The sequence below is a fragment of the Vulpes vulpes genome, chromosome 2 (genome assembly GCF_048418805.1).
Source record: "Vulpes vulpes isolate BD-2025 chromosome 2, VulVul3, whole genome shotgun sequence".
NCBI classification, from domain to species: Eukaryota; Metazoa; Chordata; class Mammalia; order Carnivora; family Canidae; genus Vulpes; species Vulpes vulpes.
The window spans coordinates 56,634,709-56,662,172 of NC_132781.1; the positions used below are offsets into that span (position 1 = coordinate 56,634,709).

Sequence of the window (27,464 nt, forward strand, 5' to 3'; positions counted from 1 at the left end):
AGTGGCTGAGTTTGAGCGCAAATTTAGATGGGAGAACTATCCAGCTGGAAATGGTGTGATCACAGACGGCTCCAGGTGGTGGCAGGGGCAACCCTGTAGGAGGTGGTGGGCTTGTTTCAGGACAGGGAGTCAGGAGAAGGGGAGCAATCTGGGCTTGGGGGTGTACTGAGGTCAAAGTGTGACATCTGGGTGGCACCTCCCTCCCCCAGGGTAGTTCCTCTACTCCTCCCAGGTGGCTGGTGGAGCCCAGGGAGATTGGCCTGTGACCAAGCTAGGTACAGTTAAAGCAGTGGGGAGGATGCAGAAAGGGAGGGAAAGGTCAGGGTAAGGGCTCAGGGAGCCCAGTCTTAGGGATGAGCCAAGGTGGCTAGGAAAAAAATAGGCAGAAGCAGGGGGAGAAGTGGGAGAGACATGGTGGAGGGGCTGTGGGGGGTAGAGTGGGACAGGCTAGCCTCTCAGCTCCACAAAGGGATGTTGGTGGTGTTGGGTCACAACTGAATTCCTAAGCTGGGTTCAGGCCCTATGTGTGGAAGGTGCTCTGATAGCAAGGTTGGAAGGGACAGATGGACGGAGAGATGGAAGGGAGGATGAATGATGTTCCATTCCGCTCACTGTCTTCTCCCCACGGCACAGCTGCCGATGGAGTGCTTCTCTGTCTCCCCAGGAAGGGCTGTCACCCTCTCCTAACAGGCTTGCGCTCCCCTATCAACAGGGAGATGCCCGTCGAGGGTCTGAATGAATCTGGACCTGCTCCAGACACTCCCCCGTCCCCCAGGCCTGAGCAGCTGGCACAGGAGTCACCCGGCCCAGGCTGGCCAATCAGTCTATCCTGGGACTCTCACCTCTGGATCTTTTGAATGGAGACCTGAACTTGAGTACACATGAGTGCGTGTGCCATGTGTGCTGGTGTAGAGAGTGCGCACGAGGGGGAGGACTGGAGTGTGAGAGGACTGGGAGCAGATGGCAGGTACAGCAGATAAGGCAGTGCAGGCGAGAACAGGAGAAACAGGTGTGTGGTCTGGCCACTAACCCCGCCCTGGCCTAAGCTGTTGTGAGTAGATTTTGGTTTCTTGCTGCCCAAAGGCCTGTGAGGTGCCTGCCCCTGTGGCCCTGGGGAATCCGTTGTCTGCCTTCCCGAGTAGTACGTGAGTCCTCCTGCAAACAGACTCTGTGTCCTGGATGTGTAAAGGCCACCATCTGTACTTCCCTGGTGACCCAGCACTAGGAGGGACTCCGTGCATGAGGTGGATGGCAACACAGAGCCCTGGCCCTGAGGAAAGACCCGGCACATCACTCGGTTTCTGCTTATGCTAAGTGCTCTGCGAACATCCTCATCCCATCTTCCCAGGGCAGGCCACTGGTAGTGTCCCCATTCTACAGGTGTCAGGTAACCAGCTGAAGGCCAGTGGTCAGGAAGTGGCAGAGCCAGAACCTGAATCGAGCTCTTCAAACTCCATGTTCTGTTCTTTGTGGGTTTCTCATGGAATTCTCTGGGCTGCTTTTCCTTCCTCCTGAGAGAAGCCAGAGATTGGGGGTCCTGGGCTGGAGACACGGATGCTTTGGGGATTCTCATGGTCCTAATGAGAGCTGAGCTAAAGGTGGCCCCCTTCGGAGTCTGGCGTAAACAGCGCTCTTAGCAGTGACAGCTCAGACTGTGACGTCTAGCCCAAAAATGCGAAGGTCACCTCTAAAGGAGGCCAAGTGCTTTGATAATGAAACCTGACTGATGGGCCCTGCAAGGAGCCCTGGGCCGTGTCCTGCGGCCCTTTGGTCTCTTCCCCGGCATTCAGAGTGGTGTCTTGCAAGCAGGTGAACAGTCGGGACAGGACTGAACCCAGAGGGGCAGCATGCCCTCCCGAGCAGAGCAGCCCAGGGCTCTGAACCCTGCCCCCGCAGCCGCACATGAAAGCGCACCCCTGCATTCCTCGCTGGAGCCCCGGAGCAGTGCACGTGGTTCCCGTGCTTTCGTGGCAACTGGGGTTCTCGCCTTCCAGGGCCATTCCAGAAGGTTGTTCCCAGGGAATGGCAGGGCTCTCCCTGCCTTTGTAAGCCAGGCCTCTGTACTAACCGGGGGCAGCTTTCCACCCAGAAGGCCAGCGCTGTCTCGCTTTCTAGAGGCGGGAGGCCTGGCGGTGGCTCTCTGCCCCGAGGCCCCGGAGGCGCTGGAGAGGAGGCTGGAGGCTAGACATTCCCCTGAGGGGTGCGACGCGCTCAGGCAGTGGCGCGGCAGCCAGCCGGGGAAAGGTTAAAACAAACGTTTATTTAACAAATTATATTAAGACAGACAATCACACAGTGAAACTTCCCTTGGCCACATACAGGAGTCACCTCAAATAAATACGGTCAGGACGTGGTTCCTAGGGCGAGGACGCAGCAGCCTGACCGGGCCCGGGTGGTCACACGGTGGCTCACGTGCCCGTGGCTGGGGGAACAGAGCCCTGTCTCGTGGTGGCGGCAGGCACTACTGGGCCGCGTTCAGAACAGGCAAGAACGAGGGGCCTCCAAGTCCGCCCCGGGGTGGTGGGGGTGTGGCAGAAGGGGGCCGAGCTCTGCGGCTGCCCCCCTTGCCCTCGGGCTCCCCAGCTGTCAGGGGGCCCGGGTCGGGGTGGGGCGGCTGGACTGTCACCCCTGCTGAGCACCATGGCACCGCGCAGTGGCCGCACAATCGAGCATGCTAGAACCGCATGGCCCGGGACACTGGCGAGTCCGTGACTGGACTGGGCACGATAAAGGTCAGGGTGAGGCGTGTGCTTACGACGGGCCAGCTGGCACGGGGCACGGGGCCGCCGAGACGCGTGTCCCAATCTTCTCTGCCGCTTGGCAGCTCTGTGCCCGTGGACGAGCCTCTGCCACTTCATTTGTAACGAGGAGCGTCTAATACCCACTTCTGGGTTATTTGCATTTTAAGGGGGAATAACGGGAGAAAATGTGCTTTGAGTGCCGGCCTAGTGCCTGATTTGGGACACAGCTGTCCTTCTTGTCACCTGCCCCTGCTGTCTTCCTGAATGACTCAGGGCAGGGGGATGCCCGTGTCAGGGGCTCTCTGTTGCCAGCCATGCAGCAGGACACCCAGCAAGAGAGGGGGGCCAGGGCAGGCTGGGAGGGGGTCTTCAGCTGCTCCCCACCCCCCTTGCCAGGCTTCCTAGCTCTCCAAGTGGAGGCCAGTTGTGGCCCGTATCACATCCTGGACTTGGGGTAGGAAAAAGCCTTGATGCAAAGTTGCGAGTGAACCGCGTCAACGGCTTACTCCTGATTACCACTGTGCCGTTCCAGGGGCTTTGGAGACACCCTGCATTTCCAGAGGGAAAGGACAACAGGGAAGCTGTGCTCTGGTTAGTCTTTTTTTGGGGGGGGGGGGGGAATGAAGGCCAGGCCGCCACCTCCCCTCCCCATGTGGTCCCGGGGTTGAACAAACACCTCTCCCAGGCACGAGCTAGGGGTCCGGGCTGTCCTGGGGTCTGCATGAGCCCCCACATGCACCCCCTTGCCTATGGTCACAAGGAAGGAGGGCGAGGAGCAGCCTCCAATCTACCACAGACACCAGCCTTTCCCCACCACGGTCACTGTCCCCTGATCCGCAATTAGGCAATCAGTCACCATCACACGATACAGTGGAGGTGGCCGCAGCCTGCCCTAGCCCCTGCTGGCCTGTCTTCTTCCTGGTGGCCTTGCCTTGCTCTGGGTCTTCCCCTAACTGTGGGACAGGACAGCCCCGGGGGGGGGGGGGGGCTCGGGAGGGCATACAGCTCCTCCTCTGTGGACAGCCTCCCTTCCTATCCCTGCCCCCCACCTCCCCACCCATGCACCCTGACTCGGGTTGCAAGTGCTCTCTCCAAAGATGTATGGTTCTCAGTCAAGGGACAAGGGCCATCGGGCGCTACCTGCCAGATGATAATCTCTCAGGCCATGAGCAAAGTGCCCAAACCAAGTGAACAGAAGTACTCAGAGTTGCCCCTCTCTGTTGGGCTTCAGGTCACACAGGTCACTTGGTTTTGGACCAGCCACCCATTCAAAAAGCAGCAGTAGACACAGGTTCTCTGGGCCCCACAGGGCTCCAATTCCCCAGAGACACAACTAGCTTGTGAGTGGTACAGGTGAGACCCGTCCAACAGCTGTCTCCTCTCCTGGTGAAGCACCAGTCCCCAAGGTCCTCAGACGGACTGCTGGCTCCAGCCCATGACCCCCGGGCCCCAGGGATTCCACCAACTACCTGCCTTTTCCTACCCCTTTGCTGTGTGGAAGGCCTAGGAAGGCCAGCCCCCCCCCCCAAAATGTCCTGTCTGGGCAAAGGTAGGGAGAGGTGACTGCTTCCCTAATGTGCAGACATCAGGAGCTATCGAGTGAAGATCGTGGGGCAAACAAGGAGGGAGAGTGGAGCTGCTGGAGATGGCGGGGCTCGTGAGGGTACATGAGGTATTTTTGCCCGCCCCACCGCTTAGCTGGCCGCTTAGCTGGCCCCACCCTCCTCGTGGCATTGGCCCGATCTGCCCCAGGCACCATGGGGAGGCAGGGTCCGTGCCTGGCTGTGGCTCTCTAGGGCTCCCTTTGTGGTGGGGGACCCTCGCTTCTCTCCATGCCTCCCCCCCACCCTCCAGACAGTCAAGCCTCAAGTCCAAAGCTCCCACCATCTGGGGACCCCCAAGAGGGGAGTTGCCAACATTCTGTGGAATTAAGACCACTCTCGAAAGCTAGACCAGGCAGGCCCCTGGGTGAGGGCCTGAGCCCCCAGGGAGGGCTGCAGCCCTGTTCTCGTGGCAAACACGCCTGGAGCTGAACCTGGCAGCCAGCATCGTGAGAAGTACCAGTACGTCCACTGGCTGGTCGTGGGACAAATGTCCATGCTGGCCGCAGTTTGGTGACCTGGCTCAGATGGACTTTTAAAACAACTGTGCTGTTAGCAGAACCCAGTGAGACACAGCCTGGCTCTGAGAAGCCGACGACCACATGCCCATGTCCCTCTTGGGCTGGGCACTGGCCAAGAGTCTTCACCTGTGGCCCGGAGAGGGCCCATCCCTGGGTCAGGGCACCGGGCCGAGGCAGCTGGGGTGGCAGTTGGCACGTGGGCATGGCAGAGATGAGCCCTTTGGGAGGGATGGGGATGTGTGGTGGCTGAGCACAATGTCCCGGGCAGCACAACTCCCCTCCAAGCAAGCACCAGGTCCCTCCGCCTTCTTGCTCAGAAGGCAAGTCCTCTGTGTGGGCAGCCGGGCGGCTGCTCCCCGACCTCAGCATGTCCAGTGTGTGAATCGGGGGAGAAGTCTGAGAGATGGCCACCAGTCAGGCGGGGACCCAGGCTCAGGGCTCCTGGGGGACCACAGGCTTCTTCCTCCCGTGTGTCCTCTGGGTCGCCGTGAAATGCTCAGGGCGCTTGCTGCTGTTGGTGTGGGGGACTTGCTTCACAGCAGCCCCTGTATGGGGCACTCAGTGAGTCTGGAGGGTGCTGTGCAAAGCGGTCACCCGCCTTGGGTCCTCCAGGAGGAACCAGATAGCTAGAGGCAGGCCACAGTCAGGAGGGAAGGGAGCCCGTAGCATCGCTGGGCAGCTCCAACAATTGTGCAGGGCCCTCAGGGGTGACTCCCGTGCTGGGTAGGGTTGTCTGTAGGAGGGCTGGTCATCACACAGACACGTTAGGAGCTGCTGGTCACTACAGCAAACACAGATTAGTCGAGATTATGAACAGTATCCCCGGGGAGGCCGGGGTGTCACGTCAGGCAAGCCGATGGCCGAAGAGGTAACAGCTCAGCTGCCCAGAGTCTCCCAGATGAACCCCACCGTGGGGCAGTAAGAAAGGGTGGGCAGGAGGGACCGGGCAAGGGAGGGGCGCTCAGTAGTCTGGGCAGCTGCGTCTTCTCCCCACAGGAACAGGGTGGTGGCTGGCCCCTCAGGACTGGGGGATCTGCTGACACCGAGTGGGGCTGGGTGGGAGCCGGGCCGCAGCGCTCTGCTCCGTGCGGAAGCTGTACTCATACTGTAGGAGGGAGGGGACAGAGAAGCATGGTCAGTGCATGAGGACAGCAGAGAAAACCATCCCAAGGCCTCAGGCCCAGCCCGCAGCGGCCCCTGTGCCACCTCACTGAGCGTGCCCACGCAGACACGGTGCCCTCTGGGCACACACGTGCGGTGCGGGGGGTGTGTACAGGTGCACCTCTGCTGCTGCAGGCGGCAGGCCAGTTTGTGATGATGGATGCTATGTACCGTCCTTGCTTGTTTTCCTTGAGGGGGACTGCAGTGCCCAAAGCCACCGGCTGACCATGGGCCAAGCTGCCTGCCAGGAGTAGAGTCATGTACATGGTGAAGGACAGCTCTGGACTTCCATCCCACACCTGACCTGAGGCCAGCCACAGCCACCAGGCCCAGGGGACCCTTTGACTCCGTGTTTCCTGCTGTACCCTGCGCATGCGTACACCTTCCTCTGAGTTCCCAGAGACGCTCCCTGAAGTGGGTGTGACAGTCTTCCTTAACTGACAATGGCCCCAGGCTTCAGGAGGCAGCACCCCACAAGCCCACCTTACCTGGGCCAGGGAGGTACCTGGAGGGGCATGCCTGTCCCCTGTCCCACCTTCAGTAAGACTGAAGCTTACCTGACCCTAGGTCACTGTGTAAAGGTAGGTTTGGAGTCTGATGCAAATTCAGAGAGGGGGGTACCTCTGTTGGGGAAGGGGGAGTGCACCTCCCTCTCAGAAGGCCGGTGCGATGGCACCGTCCGAGTGGGGGGTGGGGGGGGGAGAGCAGCCTGGTCCAGCATATGCCAGAGCTGCCAGGTGGTCCTAGGGGTTTAGGAATGAGGAGCTTAGATGAGGTCAGGGGTGGGTTAACATTAAAAAAAAAAAAAAATCTCAGGACTTTTAGCAGTAGAATGGCCCTAATAGCCAAGGGAAGTTTAAAAAAGAAAACCATAGCTGGGGGCCTCACAATGTCAGATTTCAGGTTGTACTACAAAGCTGTGGTCATCAAGACAGTGTGGTACTGGCACAAAAACAGACACATAGATCAATGGAACAGAATAGAGAATCCAGAAATGGGCCCTCAACTCTATGGTCAACTAACACTCGATAAAGGAGGAAAGACTATCCATGGGAAGAAAGACAGTCTCTTCTATAAATGGTGCTGGGAAGATTGGACATCCACTTGTCAAAATGCAGAAGAATGAAACTAGACCACTCTCTTGCACCATACACAAAGATAAACTCAAAATGGATGAAAGATCTAAATGTGAGACAAGATTCCATCAAAATCCTAGAGGAGAACACAGGCAACACCCTTTTTGAACTCGGCCACAGTAACTTCTTGTAAGATACATCCACGAAGGCAAAAGAAACAAAAGCAAAAATGAACTATTGGGACTTCATCAAGATAAGAAGCTTTTGCACAGCAAAGGATACAGTCAACAAAACTAGAAGACAACCTACAGAATGGGAGCAGATATTTGCAAATGGTGTATCAGATAAAGGGCTAGTTTCCAAGATCTGTAAAGAACTTATTAAACTCAACACCAAAGAAACAAACAATCCAATCATGAAATGGGCAAAAGACATGAAATCTCACAGAGGAAGACATAGACATGGCCAACACGCACATGAGAAAACGCTCTGCATCACTTGCCATCAGGGAAATACAAATCAAAACCACAATGAGATACCACCTCACACCAGTGAGAATGGGGAAAATTAACAAGGCAGGAAACAACGAGTGTTGGAGAGGATGCGGAGAAAAGGGGAACCCTCTTGCACTGTTGGTGGGAATGCGAAATGGTGCGGTCACTCTGGAAAACTGTGTGGAGGTTCCTCAAAGAGTTAAAAATAGACCTGCCCTACGACCCAGCAATTGCACTGCTGGGGATTTACCCCAAAGACACAGATGCAGTGAAACGCCGGGACACCTGCACCCCGATGTTTCTAGCAGCAATGGCCACAATAGCCAAACTGTGGAAGGAGCCTCGGTGTCCATGGAAAGATGAATGGATAAAGAAGATGTGGTCTATGTATACAATGGAATATTCCTCAGCCATTAGAAATGACAAATACCCACCATTTGCTTCAACGTGGATGGAACTGGAGGGTATTATGCTGAGTGAAGTAAGTCGATCGGAGAAGGACAAACATTATACGGTCTCATTCATTCGGGGAATATAAATAATAGTGAAAGGGAATAAAGGGGAAAGGAGGAAAACTAAGTGGGAAATATCAAAGGGAGACAGAAGAACATGGAAGACTCCTAACTCTGGGAAATGAACTAGGGGTGGTGGAAGGGGAGGTGGGCGGGGGGTGGAGGTGACTGGGTGGTGGGCACTGAGGTGGGCACTTGATGGGATGAACACTGGGTGTTATTCTGTATGTTAGCAAATTGAACACCAATAAAAAATAAACTTATTTAAAAAAAAATCCTAAAAAAAAAAAAAAAAAAAGGGCTCCTCCATGTAAAGTAGAACCACGTGGAACTGCCCTGGTTAAACTTGGCCACCAGCTGAAGCTATTTCCTCAGGGATGTGGTGGTGGTGGAGGAGGCTGATAGGAAGCCCGGCCTGCCTGCTCCCCCCAACCCAGAAGTGAGCTGCCTGCAGCAGGAGAACAGCTAAGAGTGGAGGGCTTCAGGGGTCAGCCAGGAATGAGGGGCAGCAGCAGACCATGGAGAGTTTTTTCCCCCTTGATCAGAAATGGTGAAGAGGCAGCCAACAGACCACCACTGCCCAGCATGTGTCCTCAGTCACCCCTGCCCGAGGGCCCCACAGCACTGACGCAGGACAGGCAGACACAGATCTGGGCCAGCCCCGTCCCATGGCTGTGTGAACAAAAGGAGCAAATAGCCTCAAGTGACCCCTGAGCCCAGAGCCAAAGGGCCCGGCAACGCAGATATGACTGTGGTCCCTACAGACACTGCCACCAGAAGGGGCAGGAGGGAAGGACTTGACTTTGGAGGGTGACCTCAGGCAGGTCTTTGCCCTTCCCTGATCCTCTGTGAACTCCTCCTTGATCCTCCTGAGCTCCTCTCGGAAGTGGGGCTATGTTAAGAGATAACAAGTGTCAGCGAGGATGTGGGGAAAAGGGAACCCTTGTGCCCTGTTGGGAACGTAGCTGCCGTGGAACGTGGTATGGAGGATCCTCCAAAAATTAAAACTAGAACTCTCCTAGGACTCAGCAATTCCTCTTCTGGGTATTTGAAGAAAACAAGAACGCTAACTCAAAAAGCTACCTGCCACCCCCATGTTCACTGCAGTGTTGTCTCCAACAGCCAAGACCTGGGAGTCCATTAGGTGTCTGATGACCGGTGAAGGGATAAGGAAGACGTGGCATAGAGATACAGTGCGATCTTATCCAGCCATTGAAAAATCAAAATCTCGCCATTTGCAACAGCATGGATGGATGGTGAAGGCACTTTGTGAAGTGAAATAAGTCAGAGAAAGACAAACACCCACGTGACCTCACTTATATGTGGAATCTAAAAAACCCCTATAGTTAAAGAGAACAGACTAGGGGTTGCCAGGGGAGGGGATCTGGATGGGTGAAGGGGGTCGAAAGGTAAAAATTCCAGTTGTAGAGTCGTGGGGATGTAATGTACAGCAGGTGACCACAGTTAACGCTACGTTGCATGTTTGGAAGTTGCTAAGAGTAAATCTTAAAGGTTAAAAATTTTGTAACCATGGCGACAGATGTTAACTAGACATCGTGATCATTTTGCGATACGGACAAATATGAATTCATTATGTTGTACACCTGAAACTAATGTTATATGTCAATTATACTTCAGTGAAACGTGGGGTCACAGTCTCTACTCCCAGGGCTGGCTGTGAGGGTGGGGTGAGCGACAGCACATGAAGGGCCTGCACATCGCCAGCACCAGGCGAGCACTCGCTGCACTTTTCTTGTCTACTTGGGAAAATCTATCAAAGCGGCTCCCAACCTGCTCACTTTCCTGCTCCCAGGGGCCATGGCTGGACCCCAGCTCCGGGAGGCTGGTCCAGGGGAGCATCCCTAGAGGCGGCGGCCTTCAGGCAAAAATCTGAGACAATACCGCCACCTGGTGGCTGCTCGGGTGCATCACGGCAGGAAAGGTTCCTCCGCTCCATCAGCACCCGCCATGCTCACCCGCGCTGGACCCTGGGCAGCGCAGAGGGGCAGAGGGCGGCAGGGCAGGGGCATGCCGCCACCATTAATCCAAACGAGCAACACAGGAGGCAAGGGTAGGCTGGGGGGTGGAACATGAGTGCATTTCTGCTGGTGGCTCAGGGGCAGCTGCCTGGCTGAGGCGATAGGGAACCAGGGGTAAAAGGTTGGGAACTGGAAGCATCTGGGGGAAGGCTAGCTGGAGTGATGGATGGAGAGAAGTTTCAGGAGGAGCACGCAGGGTCAGAGAGTGGAGGACCTGGAGATGTGAGCCAGGGAGGACAGCATGCTGGAGTGGCACAGGCTGGGCTGTGGTCGGCGGAACCACCTCGTGGCCTCAGCGGGGACCGTTCTAGGAGAACGGAGTGGGGTGGTGCGGCCGCCCCTCAGGGGTGGGGAGAGGAGGCACAAGGGGAAGAGATGTAGCAGGTGGACCCACCCCTAACGCACAGAGTCCCTGGAGGTCGTGGTAAGATGCAGATTTGGACTCAGAAGGTGGGATGGGGCTCAAGAGTTTGCATTTTCAAGCACCTCCTGGGCAAATTGCTGCTGCTGTTCAGAAGGCCAATTCAGACCATTCTGTGGCCCAACCGGTGGGATGTGGGTGGGAGTGGGCAGAGGGCTAGAGGCATGAGGGCTGGGGGCAGCTGTGCATTGGAGGAGGCTGGGGGGCTTTACCCTGGCTGCTCTCAGGCCAGGCCTGAGAGATCCTGCCTAGGGCAGCAGACAGAAGGCACCTCCAATGGAGCTGCAAGAAGTCCCGAGTGCACACACTGCCTCTTCCGGACACACAGCCTGAGCCCAGTCCTCCCTCTGCCTGCCCCCCCCCCCCCCTGCACCGTCCCCCCCCCCCCCCATGGCCAGGACTCTTGGCGTGGGGCACAGATTGCAGTACCCCCCCCCCCCCCTTGGGAGCTTTCCCTTTTTAGGTTATCTTGGCTGCAGAAAAGCACTACTCCCCACCCCCCCCACCTCTTGTTTTCTCTAACTCCCCAAATGAAATTTCAACATATGTCCCCAGACATAATCCCCCTTAGGCTGCGGATAACCCTTCCCACAGACACTGTCTTCTGCCCGGGATTGCCGGCCCCAAAGTGTTTGCCCAAGAGACTAGGGCCGCTTCTGGAAGGCCTTTCACTCCCTTGGGCAAACAGCGAGTACCTTTGAAGGTGGATTTGGGCCCGGATCTGTTTACTCAAGACATTAGTCTCCTGCATAAGGAAAACCTGCACTCGCGTACAAACAGCAAATCCTTTTTGAATTAAAAAAATTTTCAATTAAAAAGCATTTGGGTTCGCAGAGCCTAGCCCAGCGGAGCGGTGCTGGGCCATGGCGCCCTCTGGTGGACACTAGCCTTCACAACAGCTGCGCCTGGCGGTCTCTCCAGGAGATGTCACCGCCAGGGGTTATATCTGGGGCTGTCCCTCCACCCCAGAGACCCTGCAACTGACACATCGGGCCTCTCTAGCTCTGGGGTATGAGCTCCCACACAACTGTTGTCCTGGTAAGGGGGACATGTGGACCTTAGCTTCCAGCTGCACTGTGGTCGCTTGGACTCTGCCTGACTGGTTAAAAGGGGGCAATCAAACCCTCCTCCACTCACAGAGACCTGAGACAATTTGCATGAAAGACCCAGTCCTCCTTATGCACCAGAATCAAGGTTTTTAACCAAGCCACTGGTGCCTGGGGCCCTGGCTGGGGTGGGGTGGTTCTGGCTCACCTGGCGGGGCAACAGTTTTCAAAACGCCCAGGAGATCTTATTGGTTTGGCGAGTGAGAAGCACTGTCTGAAAACTTTAACCAAACAGAACACAGATGGTCCCAGATTTACCACATTTCGACTTTAAAACAGTGCAAAAGCGACAAACGTTCAGTAGAAACCACACCTCAGATTTTGCATTTGATACTGTCTTGTGAGGCTCAGCAGCCGCAGCCTCCAGGCAGCCATGTGACTGTGAGCACCAACAACTGATATGCTGACAACCCTACTGGCCCCATCCGACCACCCTGTTTTTCCCTTTCAGTACAGTACTCAATACATTACATGAGATAGTCAGCATTTTATTATAAAATAGGCTTTGTCTTAGATGCTCCTGCCCATCCGCGGGCTACTGTACGTGTTCTGGGAGTTTAAGGCAGGCCAGGCTAGGCTATGTGTTCGGTAAGTTAGGTATATATTAAATGCATTTTTAATTTACAGTGTTTTCAACTCATGGTGGGAAGTAACCCCACTGTAGGTTGAGGAAGGTCTGCAGAGGGGGGAAAAAGGCCAAGCATATACCCTCCCTCCCTGGATCTGGTAATGATCAGATCAGGGACTCCAGAGGAGAAAGGGCGGTAAGGGATTATTTTCAGCACCCAAGTTTTACAGACATGGAAGCTGAGCCCTGGGGCAGGATCAGACGTCCCAAAGGTCTGGAGGGAGCTAGGGCAAAGCTGGACTAGGCCCACTGTGGTCCCAGGGGTGGGGGGCAGTCAGTGTCAGGAGAGAGTCTGCACCCACCTCTCATGCAGGTGCAGCTCAGAGGTGGGGGCAGACAGATGTGAGCCAATGAGTCGACCTAAGTTGGCCCTGGGGTGGATCATGAAGAACCTGGAAAGCTGTCAAGAGCAGGCCTACAGGGGCCAGGCTGGGTGAGAATAGATGGAGAAGTAAAGGGGCCAAGGTTTAGGTCCACAAGTCTGGTTCAGGGGTGTACTGACACTGAAGGGTGGGCTTTGGCCATCATGGAGGGTCCTCCAGGCAGACAGATGGGCCTGGCCCCATACAGTTAGGAGGGTGGGTGAGGTTCCTAATGGTCCTGCCTTCCCCAGAGCCTGCCCCCTCAAGCCTGCCCTGCACTGGCTCTAGTTCCCCACAGCCCCAGCTGTGGCCTGGGCTCTGCTTATCAGCTGTGCTTTAACCTGTTCCGGAATTTCAGCTGTGGGAAGCCTCCACTCCTCCCTGGAGGGCTCCACGTCCTCCCTCTCGGTGTGCAGAAGCCTGGCTGCTGGAACTCGGCCCCTGGGGAAGAAGAGCCAGTGCCACTGCAAGAAGCGGCCACAGGAAGAGCCTCACCTCCCCAGAGGGCAGCCTCATCTGTGCACCTGGAGAGGCCTGTCTGCTGATTTGAATACATCCCCCTCCCTTTAAGCTCCCGAAGGGGAGACTGAAGACTAACGCCTCATTGGACAAGCTAAGACTGGTGACACTTTGTGATCTGAGGCTTCTTACTCCCCCCACCCCTGGGGAGTCCTTGTTTCATACTTGGATTGTGGTTCCACAAAGATATCTGAAAAATTGGGTGAATGGAGGAAGTGCTGGGGTCCAGACGAGCATGTAGAAGTGCTTTACCTGGAGGAGGTCTGTCCACATGCACATGGGGGCACAGGGGAGTGACGGTGAATGCCAGGGGTGCCCTTCCCATTCCACAGGAGGTTCTAGAACACCCCATAGCTGGGGAGTACAGGCCTGGAGCTCTAAAGCCCATGACCCCAGTGGTCCCTAGTAAGGTGAGGTGGCTCCTCCTAGGACCAAATCTGTAACACCCCGTGAAGCTGGTGTTGCTGTCTTTCCACTACAGGTGAGCACACCAGGGCTGTGAGAGGTTGAGCAGCTTTCTGATGCCACCAGGGGTCAGGGGACAGCAGGAACACGTCTTTAATGCCACAGTCAGATAGGGATGCTCTCATTTCACACAACTGCACAGAGCAGTTGGCATGGCTCCTGCAAGCCCTCAGGGAAGCCACGTTGGTTTCCGTTCTGGCTTTCCCACTGGATTCCTGGGGTTGAATCTGAGAGAAGTAACCCTGAGTCGGGGCCCTGAGCCCCACCCAGGTCCACTGCTGGGCCTTTTCCTGAAGACCCACCTGCTCCAGCAGGAACCATGTCTGTCTGGGCACCGTACCTGGCTTCGAAAGCAACTGCTCAGTTCATGACATTCATAGCCTTCTGCTGGCTCAGCCCCTGCATCCTTCCACTCCCAGGGGCATCCAGGCCCTTTCGGGGATCCTCAGCACCCAGCTCTAAGCCTGGAATTCCCAGGACGAGATGGCGACCCCTACTAGCTGCCCTGTATGGCCTGCCTCCTGGGCTCAGTGCCAGGAGAGCCCCCTGTCAGGGCACCCTCAGCTCACAAAGCACCTTCCAGCTAGGACCCGGACTGAAGAGCATCCAAGAGCTTCTGGGATGGTGGAGTGACTCCTGCATCCCTGCTCCACCCCGTGGCAGAGCCCCAGGCACCCCCCCCCCCCGCCCCCGCTCCTCTGGACTGAGGTTTGAATGGGTTCTGCAAAGACCTTTCCCCATGCCATGGCTCGTGGATCTTTCCTCCCTCCCTGCCCAGCACCGAGTCCTAAATGGGCCTGGGCCAAATCTTTGTGCCTTTCCAGATGCTGTTCTCCCTAGAACACTTTCTCCCTTGGATGGATAAAACCTTACTGTTCTTAAAGGCCCAGTTAAAGGGGCACTTTTTCTGGGATATGTTCCCTCCTCCCCTGGGGAGAATTCATCACAACCCCCTCCACAACACTTCACATATCCTAAGTGCGTGGTCAGGACAGGCTGTGGCCACTTCTGTAGCTCCAGAGCCTGGTGGAGGCTGTGGCCTAGAATGGATGGATGGATGATGGGTGGACAGACAGATGGACAAGTGGGTGGATGGATAGATGGAGGGATGGACAGATGGGTGGGTGGCTGGCTGGACAGATGGGTGGGTGTATGAGTGGGTGGATGGACGGATGGATGGGTGGACGGACAGTGCAGGAGAGATAAAACTCTGGGCACAGCTCAGCACAAAGGAGAGAGGGCAGCCAGTTTAAGGGCTACATTCTGGAGCAGGTGGTAGGTGATTCTGACATTCAGTTCAGCCCTGTTTTCTGACATCTCACAGCCTTTGAGGCATGACGGTGGGATGAGTCCTATCGTGTGGTATTTAACTCAGCATGAGTTAACTCACAGTCCTGAGCCCAGTGCGTGTCCACATCACCCCTGTGAATGCAAGATTATGAGTCTGAGTGCACTGTGTATCTCCAGACACATGCTATGTGCAGGCTGGGTGTTCACACCTTGTTGACCTGTGGGGTGTTTAAAAATAAACACCCAAAAGTTGAGAGATTGCATAAAATGCCAACATTTTCCAGCTTTTCCAGAAAAAAAATAGGAGGCTATGGCAATTCTGGATGTTCATTCCTGCGTCTGGAGACTACTTCCTTTAGAGAACATGTGCTTTCCCATTTGCCACACTCCCCACCGTTCCCTAGAAACTGTCCAACCAGGCAGCACCAACTGCCATGTTATCACCACAACTGTATTTTGTGAGTGTGTGGGGCAGTGGGAACTGTGTAAGCAAGAAAGTGAAATATTCCTGTACCCATGACTATCAAAAGTAGGAAAACAGATTGAGAAGGTCGTGCAATTTTAAGGAAAATGGGGAACAGCACATTTTGTGGTGGAACTGAAGATGGCTGGGTGGCTGCTGAGGACAGGGGTGTACTGTTGTCCTTGGCCTCTCCCTCACTGTGCCCCCAGCTTGCCTGCTCTGCTGTGGGCATGGCTGCCATCCCCATGTCTCCAAGCAGCCGTGGGGGCTTCCCCTTCATTGGGTCAGCATTTTAGAGCTCACCTGAATATTATCCCCTCCCCCCCAAAAAATGGATATGTGTATTTTCCCTCTCTGAGGCTCTCTGTAGGAAATATGGGAACCACCACCACTTTCTGGTGCTGGAGAACGAGGAGCGTGGTCGCTCTGGGAAAGTGTGCTTCCTTATTCTTTTTCATCCTTATGCTTTTTCCCTATGTGAGCGGCAGCCTTCTAAGAGTTTAGCTTGGGGAGGTATTACTTTAAAACTTGGGGTGATAGGGATCCCTGGGTGGCGCAGCGGTTTGGCGCCTGCCTTTGGCCCAGGGCGCGATCCTGGAGACTCAGGATCGAGTCCCATGTCGGGCTCCTGGTGCATGGAGCCTGCTTCTCCCTCTGCTTGTGTCTCTGCCTCTCTCTCTCTCTCACTGTGTGCCTATCATAAATAAATAAAAAAAAATAAAATTAAAAAAAAAAAACTTGGGGTGATAGTTCCCAAAACATGAGGAGGGAAAAATCCTTTCGTGAAGAACTTGTGGAGGACCACATATTTATTTATCTTGACTTCGGTCTGTGGGAGTGAGTGTATGACTCATGATGGCAACCAGGGCAGGTGATTCTGCTGCCAAACATCACCTCTGCCTCAGCTTCATTTCCACCTGCTCAGCCTGCTTCTCTCATTTCTATTATGAATGCCCTGGGCTGCTGTGGGAGCAGGCTGGGGGGTGGCCGCCACTGGGGTGATGCTGCTGGGGGGACACTGCTGCCTGCAGAACCAAAGGGGCATTGGGGGGCTTGGAGACTCTCAGAATTAGGAACTCTTAATATAATCTAGCACATTAATATGCCCGTGGACAAAATATATGATCATCTCAATAGATGATTAAAAGGCATTTATCAAAAGCCACCATCCATTCCTGATAAAAAAACATTTAGAAAAATAGAAATGGATGGCTAATTCTTTAGCAGGATAAAGAGAGAGGTCTATATATAACAACCCAAGACACAGTATTATGGGTTAATGTTGAAATTTGAAACTTCTAGTAATGCACAGGTAAGACAAGGAGGCTCTGTGGCTGGAAAGCGCCAGGCAAGGTGGCGGGCAGAGGCATTGGGAGAAGGGACAGATTCCAGATAGGAGGCCCCGTCAGGGTTTGCAGATGACATAACTGCCTGCCAGGGACACCAAAGCAAAGCAACCGAGAAAAACACCAGAAAAACAGTAACAGAAATAGGTGAGGAGCTTGATATATAATATATATAATCACTTGATATATAATTACTCAGTCTACTCTGCTTGGTGACAGAACAAACCTCCAGATGGAGACTCTTCACCTAAATGACACAATAGCTCCTCTGTTAACCTATGTAGTCACTGCAGTTACAGTAAACACCTAGTGGGGACGCCTGGGTGGCTCAGTCAGTTAAGCATCTGCCTTCGGCTCAGGTCATGATCCCAGAGTCCTGGGATTGAACCTGTGTCAGGCTCCCTGCTCAGTGGGGAGTCTGCTTCTCCCTCTTCATGCCCCCCTGCTTGTGCTCTCTTGCTCGCTCACTTTCAAATAAATAAATAAAATCTTTAAAAAAAAGAACCCACCTAGAACAGAGCTTTTGGAACCCTCTTCCAAAAAAGGTTCTAAAGTGAAGCTGGAAGAATAATCATGTGAATATAATCAGAAAAACTGGGGGTTATAAAGAAAGAACTCTGTTGTATATTAAAGCTTATTATAAAGCTATAGGATTCCAAACAGTGTGGCAATAATATAAAAAGAGCAGAGAAGAACAGAGTCAAGAGAAATGTCCACAGATCCACTTACATAAGAGAACAATATGGTAAAGACAGCACTTGAAGTTCACTGAAGAAAGTAATCAGTGTTAAGAAAATTAGCATTAAAATTAGCATCTCCTAGAGCATTACTCTAGGAGAAAATAAGGCTTCTAATTTCAGATGGATTAAGTAGTTGAAAAGAATATTAATATATTAAAATATGAAAGAATGTAAGAAAACAGGACTGATTATTTGTACAAACTTCTGACACAAAGCCCCAAATAAATAAAATGTTAAAACGTAAAGACAAAGGAGTCCATGAAAAAATGAAAACAATTGTATAGCAGGACACATTATTAACAGGAATAAAAGCCACTGGTTAAAGTGTTCTTTAGCCTGCGACAGGGAGAACGTTGTTATAAAGACCATAAAGCATTCTTAAAAACACATGAAAAAAAATCATGAACTATGCCAATGGAAAAAAACATGGCAAAGGGCCCAAACAGAAGAGATTTACAAAATAAATACAAGTGGTTGATAACCATATGAAAGAATGTTCCCCTTCAGATGCTGGCGATGCTCGGGCCACAGCGAGAACGTGGGAAGCAAGGGCCCCTCGTACACTATGGGGCGCAGCAGGGAGGTCTCAGTGTCCGCGCCCTTTTTGGAAGGCAGAACCCAAAATGGGTCATATATATTCTACTAAAGACAGACCCCGGGGAGCAAAGACACATGTACAAGGAAATCTACTGTGGCTGTGTAATAGCAAATCATTGGAAACAACTCAAAAGTCAATCAATAGTGGACTGCTTGTATAAATTATGGCATAATCATAAAAGGGAAGTATGTGTAGTCATTAAAAAGAATGAGGCAGGTCCGTGTGACATGACACAGAAGGTTGTGGAAGTGAACAGCACGGCAAGAGCCAGCTAACACCTACACGTGTGCAGGTGTCCACTCTTTACATGTTTCGGCGACATTTGAAGTCTTATAAACACGTGCAACCTTTGAACTCAAGGGGAAAACACTAAATTTTAAATAGCTGATTCTGATCGGCAGGGCAGCTGGTTCAGATGATAAAACCGCCCGAGAGACCCGCCACGATTTACAGGGGAGGGAACTAATCTTGTCTGTGGTCATACTCCTGACGAGTCCTGTGCTGGTCCCCAGCACAGTGCTGGTCCCCAGGCCACAGCCCATATTTCAAGAGAAACCTTACACTCCTCCTGGGCCTTCAGAAAGGGCATCCCTGAGACTAAGTCATTAGGTTTCTTTGTTTTGGGCGGGGATGATCTCAACCCAGTGTGTAAGGATTGGGGTGGCAGCTCGGTGCCTCTGAGCAATATAAAAAAGGGGCGCATGATAGGTTAACATAGATATTTTAGCCAACGTTTATTTAATAGATAAATTAGGCAAGTGTCTTTCCCCAGACGTATCTGCTTCCTGACTGAAAAATACAAACGATTCTAGGTGGTGAAACAAAACGGTCAACCTCGGCGGAGAGAAGGCTGCTGATTTCCCGTTGCAGTGGGAGGCCTGACCACTAGATGGTGCAAAGGGACCACGAATTTTGCGACCTCTCCCTCCACAAAATTCTTTAACGTTAATAAGCACAATGAAAGCTTTCCAAAAGTAGAAAGAATGAACAATTGTGCTGGGACATGAACATTCTGCTTTTATAAGATTGGGACTCTGCCACTTCATTACTGATACAAAAATCTTCCGCTTCACTTTCTTCCCGCATATGCAGGTCCCAAGTCTACTCTCATCTCCTGCATCTGAAGGGGCCCAGAAGCCCCTGCAAAGTGCTTGTCCAAAAGTTGAATTTGAATTTTTTTTTTTTTTTTTTACCTTGCACTGCCAAATGTGTTTCCATTAATTTCACCTCAATGTCGTGACGTAAATGCTAGTGGAATCGGCCCCAAGCTAAATAAGCAATAAGCCCCATTTTTCAACACACAAACACATAAAGATGTCAGCTCAAACTGTTTACTAATTAACACTTAAAAAGACACAAATTAGATATGCGTGGCTAAGAGCAATTATAATCAAGACGAATTTCTCTAGTCATTTGGGAACTGAGAAAAATGCCTAATTGCTGGAACCAATGTTTTAAAAACTGAAATCACGCCAGTTAGCAAATATGTTCATTTAAAGAACATTCCACGTGACTACACTCTTGAGGATTGACTACAAACATGAGAACAAGGAAAATATTTAGGTATAAAATTAAAATTTTAAGCTCTCTTAGATTTATAACTTCTTCATTAAATATGTCTGCAAACAGCAGCCCATAAAAACCTGTAGCAATTAAGTGGTTAAATGAACTGCCTCCCTTGTCAATTTTAAGGGAGTGATTAATATTAGATCGTCCCTTTACTAATTAGACTCTCCCGTGTCTTTCAGCTTTAAAGTCGAGTGAAAATGGAGGCTGCGTGTCCTACCAGGAAGCATGGTGGGCTAATGACGCTTCCCCTGCCAGGCTGAATTCTCAGCGTGGCACCCACACAAGGCAGGGCGAGCACCGTGGTTTCCTGTGGGAGGCCGGCGCAGGGGGGAGGTGGCTTTGTCCCGAGATGGAAGGCGCTAGGAGGCTGGGTGCCGCTTCATCACAGGCATTGTTGGCTCCTGGTTTTAAAAGGCTTGCAGGGTGCTATATGCACGGGCGGGAAATCCACAATCAAGGCCGCCGTCTCTTGGCCATTATTCCTTGAGATGAGGGACAGGGACGTGAGACGGGGGTGGCCCGGCCACAGGGCGGGTGGGGCGCTGGGCGGGGAGGAGGGAGAAACAGTCGTGGCAAAGGGCACAGAGACACCGGAATGATTTTAGAAGCTGCAGCCTGGGCTGTGGAGTGGGGGGCGCTCCCACCCTGGCTGTGACGGGGGATTCATCAGATGGAGAAACGGGGCAACTGCTTACAAGGGAAATAAAGAGCAGCAGAGACGGAGAATATTTATATGCCCATCTTCTCACTCCGAGAGAAGACGCTTCATCACAGGGGTCGGCTGCAAAATCACACTTTTCCTGACTCTTGGATAGAGAGAACCTTTTGTTTGGGCAGCGGGTTGGACAATGAGGGTTTCACCGGGACACGGTCCCTGGGGTCACCACCACGCTATGGGGGAAGGGCAGGGGCCAGAGAGCCTCCCCATCACTCCCGAGGCCCAGGGGAGGTGAGGAAACTCACTTTCTCACACCTCGGGCACATTTTTGCGGCAGAGGCCCTGCTCCGAGCACGGACGGACGCGGGTGGCACGGACAAGGGCTGCGGGAGGGCAGGTCGGGCCAGAAGGCGGCTGCCATCGCCACGAGAGTGACAGCATTCAAGGGGGGGAATTTCTTTATTAGCCACAGCTTTGCTTATTTTCAACACCCACACCCGAGAGTATTTCTTAGTTGCGAGAGGTTTCACGTTTGTCAAGAATCTATTCCCTCTGCAATCTGCTCAATGGCAGGCAGAGAGATGTTAATCACAACCTTAAAACAGGACCTTCCTTGGGGGTCTTTCAAGAAACTTAACCAAGTGCCACATGCCATAGCTTCTGCGGGGGTTGCCATGAAGGCAGGAGCAGCAGCTGCCAGGACGAGTGCTCCACGAGGGGTTGGGGCCATCAGGCCTGTGGAGCAGGAGGCCAGGGCACCTGCCTGGAGTTGAACTTATGCGGCAGATTTGGTGTGATACTTCAGGCACCCAGACTCAAGGTGTATCCTCTACCTACCCTGCTGCCTCCATCGTCCACATGGTCCATAAACATCCTTGTGAGCACCCGATATGTGCCCATCAATGTGGCAGGTGGCTCTGGTCCACACTGCCAGCGGCCTCGTCCCGTCTTCCTACTGGCAGGGCCCAGGGTCATGCTTTTTCTGAAGCTTGCCTGGTTTTGGGGGGCCTGGAGGTGTACTGCCCACCCACACCTAGGGTGATACTTTGTTTCTCCCCATCTTTACTTGGGCAATTCTTGGGTGTGGCAGGCTGAGGTGCACTGTGGGGCCCTGCTGTGGGGTGGCCCCTTCTTAAACTGGCATGTTCCCTTTGATCCCTAACCACCAAACTCAAGTATGGCAGGGGCATGGGGTTCGTTCATGGAGTACACTGGGTGATGGGGCACAGGCTTAAATTCAGAATCATCCCCCAGGCAGAGCATGGTCAGTAAAGTTGGCAGGAAAGCAAAACTACCCAGTTCTGGGCAGACAGAGGAACGTGCTGGCATCAGCAGCATGCACTTCAACTTCCTTCATGGATGGGACCACCTGAGCCCAGGTCTCTGCCGTAAACCAGGGCAGTATCACTTCTCCACACAGGGTGCATGCAGGGTGTGTGGGGGGAGGGAAGCACCTGCCTAGCACAACGCAGCCTCCGTGGACGCTGGCCTCTCCCTGCTGCTCAGGAATCTCAGAGACCCAGGAGGTGTTCAGGATGGGCAGAGAGATGTGGTTCTGGTCATATGTCTGCCCCTGAACCCAGAGGCCTTTTTGTGGGGAAGGGGTTTGGTTTAATAGTGTAAAATATGACAAAATAATACATAGAGAGCAAAGGAAAGTCCTTCGCCTAGATCCCCTTCACCCCCCCGCCCCCCAGGGCAACCAGACTTGCTGGAGATGGAAAGGAGCAAAATCATCCTGACCCAAGGGACATCCAGCTACTCAGGCCCAACCCTTGGAGCTGAGAGCCGGGGCCTGGGGGATGGTGGGTCCGGCTTCTCCTTGGCCTCCGGCTCATGAGCAATGTAGAGATCAGCAGCGAAAAGGAGGAACTTCATGTTTATTTATGGAGAAAATTCTCTGCCATTGTTGCCGAAGCCGCAGTCCGTTCACCAGAGCGTGATATCAACATACTAATCACCATGAAATGCACGCCGATGGCCGGGGCCAGTAACTTCTAAATCCTCAGATTAAATGAGGAACCGCGGCATCCTTGACTGTGGTGGTATCTGTGATGGTTTTACAGCCTAGTTAACGTTTCTAACCTTCTCTGTTCCCTTTTTAACTCCACTTTAATTTCCTTCAACAGAGAACAAGACCTGTGTTTTTAGCCATCATTGAAACAAGAAGTAAAGTGAGGCATGGTCATCAGGGATGTCACTGCTTGGCCTCCAGTGGCTGAGTGGCCAGCCAGGCTGACCTAGGTCAGATGTACACTCACTTGCCCCCCTTCCTGCAGGACAGTAATAATGGTGATCACGACCGAGGCGGTGGCCCTGGCTGGCAGTCCCTGAGCAGCAGCACGGCAGACCCTGTCCCGGGCCCTCTACACGACCATCTCAGTCAAACTTCCTAAGTGCTGTGCGGGCAGTATTTTCATTACTCCCCTGATTTACAGAAGGGAAAACAGAGGTTCAGAGCAGTTAAGTGGTTCTGCTGAGACCCAAGCATGGGTGGCCAAGTCCAGAATCCATCTGTACCCTGCCAGGCTCTCTCAGAATGCCGGACATCAAGACAACACATTCTAAAGAATTGCACGTTTGAATGGCATTTCAGATCTCAGCATGAGAATGTCAGTTTCTAGTGGCTTCTGCAGCCAGCGCTGAGCCCGACACAGGCCTCACCTACTTTGCCCCATCCCAGGAACTCAAAGGCCCAGCCTGTGTCAGGTGGACCAGCCTTCCCAGCACGGTTGTCTCCATCAGCCCCTTGGAGGGATACGGAACCACGGGCTTCCAGGCATAAGGGGCAGGGTTTGGAGTGTGACCATGGGTCTCAATCTTGTCTTGGGCAAGACCTTTCACCTCTAGAGTCTCAATTTCTGCCCCATGAGATGGGGAGGAATGGTACCCACTCGGCCAGTGGGAACCTGTGGAAATGTAGGGAGATCCCCCAGCTGAAGGTGAGCACATAGCAGGTGCTAAAATAAAACATGGACAGATGGCAGATAAGAGAAAGCACAACATCCAGACAGCTGTCTGCTTGGTCCAGCACACGCTACCCCACAATCTTCAACCCGCGATGCTGGGCACCTGTGGTTACATATATTCACATACTGTTCCTGAAAACCTAGGAGATACATTCTCCTATTATCCTAGCTTTAAACAGAGAGAGGACGATTTGCCCCTAGTCAGCATGGAGCTGAGTTGGACATCAGTCCATATGACCTTGTCCATCCTAAAGGGGCCATAGGCTGTGCCCCTGGCTTTACCCCTGCAGCCGCAATACGCCACTCTCAAAGGCCTTCTACACATACGCCACCCCACTTAGGACCCCACGTGAAGGCTGTCTGTAGAACCATCTATGGCTACCTTGCTTTGGAGAAGGGCTGACACAGAGCTCCATGGGCACAAAGATCTCTAATGTAGGAGCTGGCCACTCTTTCCCCCACATCCCCCACCCCTGAAACCTACAGATGACAATCAGGTTGGTTTTTATGATTTACTGAAATCAAAGACAAAGGGGGACTTTTTTGTCTTGTTTTTTGCTATGACAGGTTTAGAAATTTGTTGTACTACATTGATTCAATTTTCCTTGATTTCAGCCATCTTTCAATAATGCAACCTGCTTTTGCTGGCTGGGTATAAAGGAGAAAACCCAGAGGAACTGAGAATATTGAAATGGTTCTACCATTTCCATCTTTGAGACAAATGTTCCTCTCAGAGGAGAGCCAGTTGCAAGCATGTGACTGCTTAACAGCCGTCTATACATGAAAGACAGCACACAGATGCTAATGCTGTCTTATGAAACACGCAAGACATGGATGGGTCTGACCTCCAGTTTTGTCCCAATCTCTCAGCTCTTGTTCCTCAGAGTTGTCACATGTACTCCAGTCTTGGGTTTCTTTCTGTTTTATTAGGAAAACATCCCAACTATGTTGAACCAGGCTGCCAAATGGGGTCTGGCTTATCGGGTACAACGGAACGAATCCTGATCCTGGCTCTAAATTGTGAAGAGGTTCCTCGGACGTGTCCCCAAACCCCTACTGGTGGCAAATAATAAAGCAGAGAAGGGAGGGAAAGGAGATTTCATGCCCAGCCCCCAATTACCACCTTTTAAAAACAGGGGCATGTTAAAACTTGGTTTTCAGATAACACAGGAGGTGTTGGTCATAACTATCTTGAAGCAATAGACACATTAAAAGTGAGTTTCTTTTTCTCAGGCATAAATTTGAGTGACATGGAAGTGTTTTCCTCAGAGGGGCACCCCACAGCTAGGTCCTCCCCATTCCTGGGACAGAGCCGTACAGGGGGGACCGGAGACCCCATGGTGAGCAAGCAGGCCCAGGCCCCACCTGCCCCAACTCTGGGCAGCTTGCTTACCTCTTTTTCAATTTCTGCCAGAGATTTGATGGTGATTCCCAAGAGATCAAAGGGCTGCATCTGCAAATACGGATCAAGTCATTCTTTTAAAGGGCTGGAAAATGCTATTTCACATTTGCTTTTATGCAAAACAATTGTGACACCTCAAACCACCCTATGTGATCTAGCATTTTCTCTGCCCTCTTTCAACGGAAACCCACCAGTGCAAGTCTGTAGTGATTACAAGCAACATGAGCATACATTCCAGAGAACCTGGCTGATAGCAGGGCTGGTCCCTTCTGTTGGGGACGCCTGCTGAGTCATCTGTCAGTGGCAGCACCCAGGAGGGTCACAGCCCTCCTGAGAGACAGTGACAGTCACTACTGATAACTTCTGTCTTTCCTTTCTCCCTGCCTTGCTCTTTCTGCAGCTGCAGGGACAGAAGAGCACAAGACTTTGCCACAAGCCATCCTGACTGCTGCATCTGTATGGTAGAATGGGTCTAAGGAATTCTAGGAGGGAATTCTAGGTCTTCGAAAATGCAAGGTGAATGAAAAAACTGCCCATCAATTATCATTTGAGAACTCAATGGTGGTGAAAAATGGTATCACTGCATTTTAATGGGTGTTTCTATGATTTCATGACGATGGGAGCCTACTCTGCAAATGCTGGCTTTTCCACAGACAGCAGGAGAAATGAAATACCCATGGTAATAAGTCAGCTGGAGGCCAAGAGAGGCCTGGGCTGGATGCACAGTGAGACGTTAAGAGGGCAGTGGGCACCCTGTTCTTCCGGCCCTTGCTCTGAGCCCTCTCTGGGCACCTCAGCATTCTATATTCCTGAGAGAGGCCAGCAACTGGCAGCTGTGGATAAACAGGTGAAACTGGGTCCTGGAAAACCTGCAGGTGCTCGTGGTTCTGAACCGCAGCCCAGAGGTCGGGGCAGAGCTACAGCCAGAGCTGAGCCAAGCAGGGGTTTCCTGCAAGGTATGGTAGAAAGGCCAGCTCCCCAGTCCATGGGCCTGGATTCAAAAGAGGGCAGCTGTGAGTTAAATCACCTCATCATTTCCTCTCTTGCTCAGAGCAGTGTGGCTGGGCTCTCTCTCCTGGCCTGGCTGCCGGGAAGGTCGAACGGTAGAAGCGTGTGGAGGTACCCAGCACCAGACTTGGCCTGAGCTGCCCGCCTCCAGCACTTGCTGAGTCGGCACTGGTGGGCAGCAAGCAGCACATTTGCGAGGGCGATCTTGGGACAGGGCCACCAAATTAGGCACTCAGCTCTCAGGGCTGCTCTGCCAGTAGCCACAAAACAGTTTGGCTCTCCTGCTGCCAGCCCGAGTGGCGAGAATGGGGCTGCTTGCCCGTGATCCAGCAGAGGTCCAGCTGTTGCATCATTAGGCTCTAACTGCCCCACTAAACTTTCCCGATTGGAGCTGGTGCGCAGGACAGAACAGCCTCTTGGGGGGGTGGGGAGCGGAGGGAGAAGGGCGGGAAAGGCGCCAGCGTCACCATGGCAACATGGCCAAGTGGCATCCGCTGAAGTTACTCATGCTCCGCGTGTCACGTCACGAGCATTTTTCAAGATTAAGCTGCTTACCAGAAGGGTTCAGAGGAGGCCTATTATATTTCATGGAAATGGAAACTACAGAGCAGGTCAAATCGCAAGCCGGGTGGTTTTAAGCCGGATCCAAGAAATACACTAAAAGATTCTTTAGCTGGTGCCCAAACTGGGGCCCTCACGGGGTATTAGCTACTCAAAACAAACTTCTGCAAAAAGGACAAAAAACACTCAGAAACAAGTCTTTCGAGCCAGCATGGACCAGGCCTCAATCGCTGGGGAGGTGGGGGCAGGTGCCATCTGAGAGAGGGTCCCTGGAGTGCTAGGTGGGGTCTGCAGCACCAGCCCACAGCCCCCAAGGCTGTGATGGTGGGCACCCCTCATGGTCTGGTTCTAGCCTTTAGGCCCAGCCAGCTTATCAAGTCCCTGTGTCATCACAGGTAGCTCAGGGGCCCTGGCTGGCTGGTGCGTGTCCTGGGGTCCCTGTGGGCCTGAGGCGACTGGGCAACCACCGCTGTGGGCATGCTCACTAGCAGGCCAGCCCTGCCTTTTGGAGGCCTTCCTCCAGAGCAGAGAGTGTGGTTATCACAGAATCCAGCAAATACAATGAAAAAAAAAATGAAGCAGCCTTCTTTCTGCGAGATGTTGTCATGGTTAAAAACAACAAAATTCATAAGTTGAACTTGGAAGCCAAGAACATTCACAACCAGTGAAGTTCAGCCCAATTTACTGTCACATTGGAAACAAAACAGCTCTGGGATGGCCAAATCTGAGTCTGCTAGTGTGTCTCTCTCCCTCCCCGTCCCTATCCCTGCTCTTCTGTTGCTCCTTGAGCACCTACTGTGTGCAGCGTTAGCTGGAAGGGACCAGAGAAGAAGCCCTGTCACAGGGACAACACGAGGGCAGGGGTGTGAGGGCCGCCAGAAGAGCCCTGTGTGCTGAGCAGAGGGAGCGCAGGCTGGCGGTGGCAGAAAGAGAGGGCCATCATGCATAACACTTACACTTTCTGGAACGCAAGAAAACTTCTCTGAAATCATAAAAGGTACACCATCCATTGCTGTAAAAGAACAGGAGAGAAAACGGCATTGAGACACCAGTGATGTTCAGTGACTGGGGACGGTGACAGTAACAAGTTGACATGAGCAGAGGCACCACCCTTGCACCCAGGACATGCACCTGCTGGTGGAGGCCAATGCCTAGCATGTCCTCTGAGCACCACACAGAAGTGCACACAGAGCCATGGGGTCAGAGAAGCGTCT

At 52.9% G+C, this 27,464-nt stretch overlaps 1 protein-coding gene across 10 annotated transcripts in view; it reads right to left on the reverse strand.

Annotated features, from left to right (window-relative positions):
* Window positions 1–2,240: 2,240 nt before the first annotated feature.
* The window catches only part of MVB12B (multivesicular body subunit 12B), a 187,366-nt gene continuing 162,142 nt past the window's right edge, over window positions 2,241–27,464 (reverse strand). For 9 of the 10 annotated variants that reach the window (XM_072748598.1, XM_072748596.1, XM_072748602.1 and 6 more), the window contains 3 exons: window positions 27,207–27,262; window positions 24,673–24,732; window positions 2,241–5,968 (listed from right to left, as the gene is read on the reverse strand). In XM_072748598.1, coding sequence (XP_072604699.1) covers window positions 5,882–5,968; window positions 24,673–24,732; window positions 27,207–27,262 — 203 coding nt within the window. In that variant the 3' untranslated portion in view covers window positions 2,241–5,881. The remainder of the gene's footprint in view (window positions 5,969–24,672; window positions 24,733–27,206; window positions 27,263–27,464) is intronic. The other variant, XM_072748599.1, reaches the window with a different exon arrangement.